Source organism: Rhagoletis pomonella, unplaced genomic scaffold (assembly GCF_013731165.1).
Source record: "Rhagoletis pomonella isolate Grant_MI unplaced genomic scaffold, Rhpom_1.0 Rhpom_scaffold_02272, whole genome shotgun sequence".
NCBI lineage: Eukaryota > Metazoa > Arthropoda > Insecta > Diptera > Tephritidae > Rhagoletis > Rhagoletis pomonella.
In genome coordinates, this window is record NW_023460826.1 from 1 (window position 1) to 1,556 (window position 1,556).

The 1,556-nt window shown below is 46.9% G+C and overlaps 1 protein-coding gene across 1 annotated transcript; it reads right to left on the reverse strand.

The window, feature by feature from the left end:
• Positions 1–12: 12 nt before the first annotated feature.
• On the reverse strand, positions 13–1,038 carry LOC118753259. Its single transcript, XM_036488135.1, has 2 exons — positions 546–1,038; positions 13–485 (listed from the first exon to the last, which is right to left on the reverse strand). Exons 1-2 carry the CDS (start codon positions 1,036–1,038, stop codon positions 13–15), a joined length of 966 nt encoding a protein of 321 aa, XP_036344028.1.
• Positions 1,039–1,556: the final 518 nt, after the last annotated feature.

The window sequence follows — 1,556 nt, forward strand, 5'->3', positions numbered from 1 at the left end:
GATAAACATATTTTATGTTGCTGGCTTATCCGCTGCTGCTCCGAACATCCTGCCCCCCGTTGAAAGATCAGGGCTTTCAACAGAATCCTTCACCGGGAGGACACACAGCTTGTTCACGGCTCGTCGCGTTATGCCGCTAGATGTTTTTAAAAGTGCCACACGTACGACACCGTCTGCTCCAGGAACAACTTCGATTACCCGTGCTAGAGGCCACTTCAGTGGTGGTGAGTTTTCTTCCTTTATGCATACGACATCATTGACTTGAATGTTGGCATGAGGTAAACGCCACTTTGCGCGTTGCTGTAGAAGAGTTAGATACTCTTGAGTCCACCGCTTCCAAAAAACCTGTTTAATGTATGTTGCACGCTGCCATCGATCAAGTCGGTCGTAGTTTAGCGTCGTTAGATCCGGTTCCGGAAGAGCTGTCAGAGAACCACCAATCAAGAAATGGCCTGGCGTTAGCACATCTAAATCCTCTGGGTTTTCTGAAAGGGGTACGAGAGGACGAGAGTTAATTACAGCACAGATTTGACATACCAAAGTACGCAATTCATCGAAGCCAAGCAGTGATGAGCCAACGAAACGATAGAAATGTTGTTTGGCTGTTTTTACGGCCGCTTCCCACAAACCGCCAAAGTGCGGAGAGCGAGGTGGGATGAAACGCCAATCAAAGCCATTACTGAGGCAAAAGTTGGGGACTTCGCTGCGGTGTTTCTCGCTGAGGGCTAAGTTCCGTAGTTCTTTAAGCTCGTTCTTGGCGCCTACAAAATTCGTCGCATTGTCAGACCAGATGCAGCTGGGTATGCCACGCATAGCGATGAATCGTTTTAGCGCGTCAATGAAAGCACCTGTTGAGAGGTCTCTTACCAACTCCATCCATACAGCTTTTGTGGCGAAGCAAATGAAAACGCTTACATAACATTTGTGGGGCGATTTATTGCGTACTTCAGGCTTGTAATAAAATGGCCCACAGTAGTCCACACCGGTGACTATGAATGGGCGCGAGGCCTGAATTCGCTCTTTAGGCAGGTCGGCCATTATGTGCTCGACAAGGCGCAGTCTCGATTTGCAGCAAATAATGCATTTTTGTAGGACTCGAGTGACTGTTTTCCGACCACCTATGGGCCAAAACTGCATTCGAATGAAGGCGAGTAAAGCTTGAGGACCTGCGTGATGTTGTTTGCGATGAAAAAAGGTTATTATACTAAATGTCAGTGGATGATCCTTCGGAATAATGCATGGGTGGCGCGATTCAAAACTAAGCATAGAGTTTTTTAATCGCCCGCCGACTCTAATAATTCCAAAGTCATCAAGAAATGGTGATAGCGAAACAATGCTGCTCGAACTCGGGACGCAATTATTGGCCTGTAATGCCGTGTACTCCGGCCAAAGTTGCGCTATTTGTACTAAGCGAATAAGCAGTTGAGTTCCATGGTGAATATCTGCGGCTGTGAGCTGCGAAGAGCTTGGCGATGTTGTAATATTGACAAATTTGCTGACGTACCCAAAAATGCGCTGCATTGTTCCAAATGAATTAATGTACTTGAACGAAAGCG

Bases quoted from the DNA above. Each gene is read 5' to 3' on its own strand.
- LOC118753259 (XM_036488135.1), bottom strand. From the start codon at position 1,038: ATGGCCGACCTGCCTAAAGAGCGAATTCAGGCCTCGCGCCCATTCATA. The intron at 486-545 runs GTACTTTGGTAT...TACCCCTTTCAG, and splicing joins GCTTGGCTTCGATGAATTGC to AAAACCCAGAGGATTTAGAT.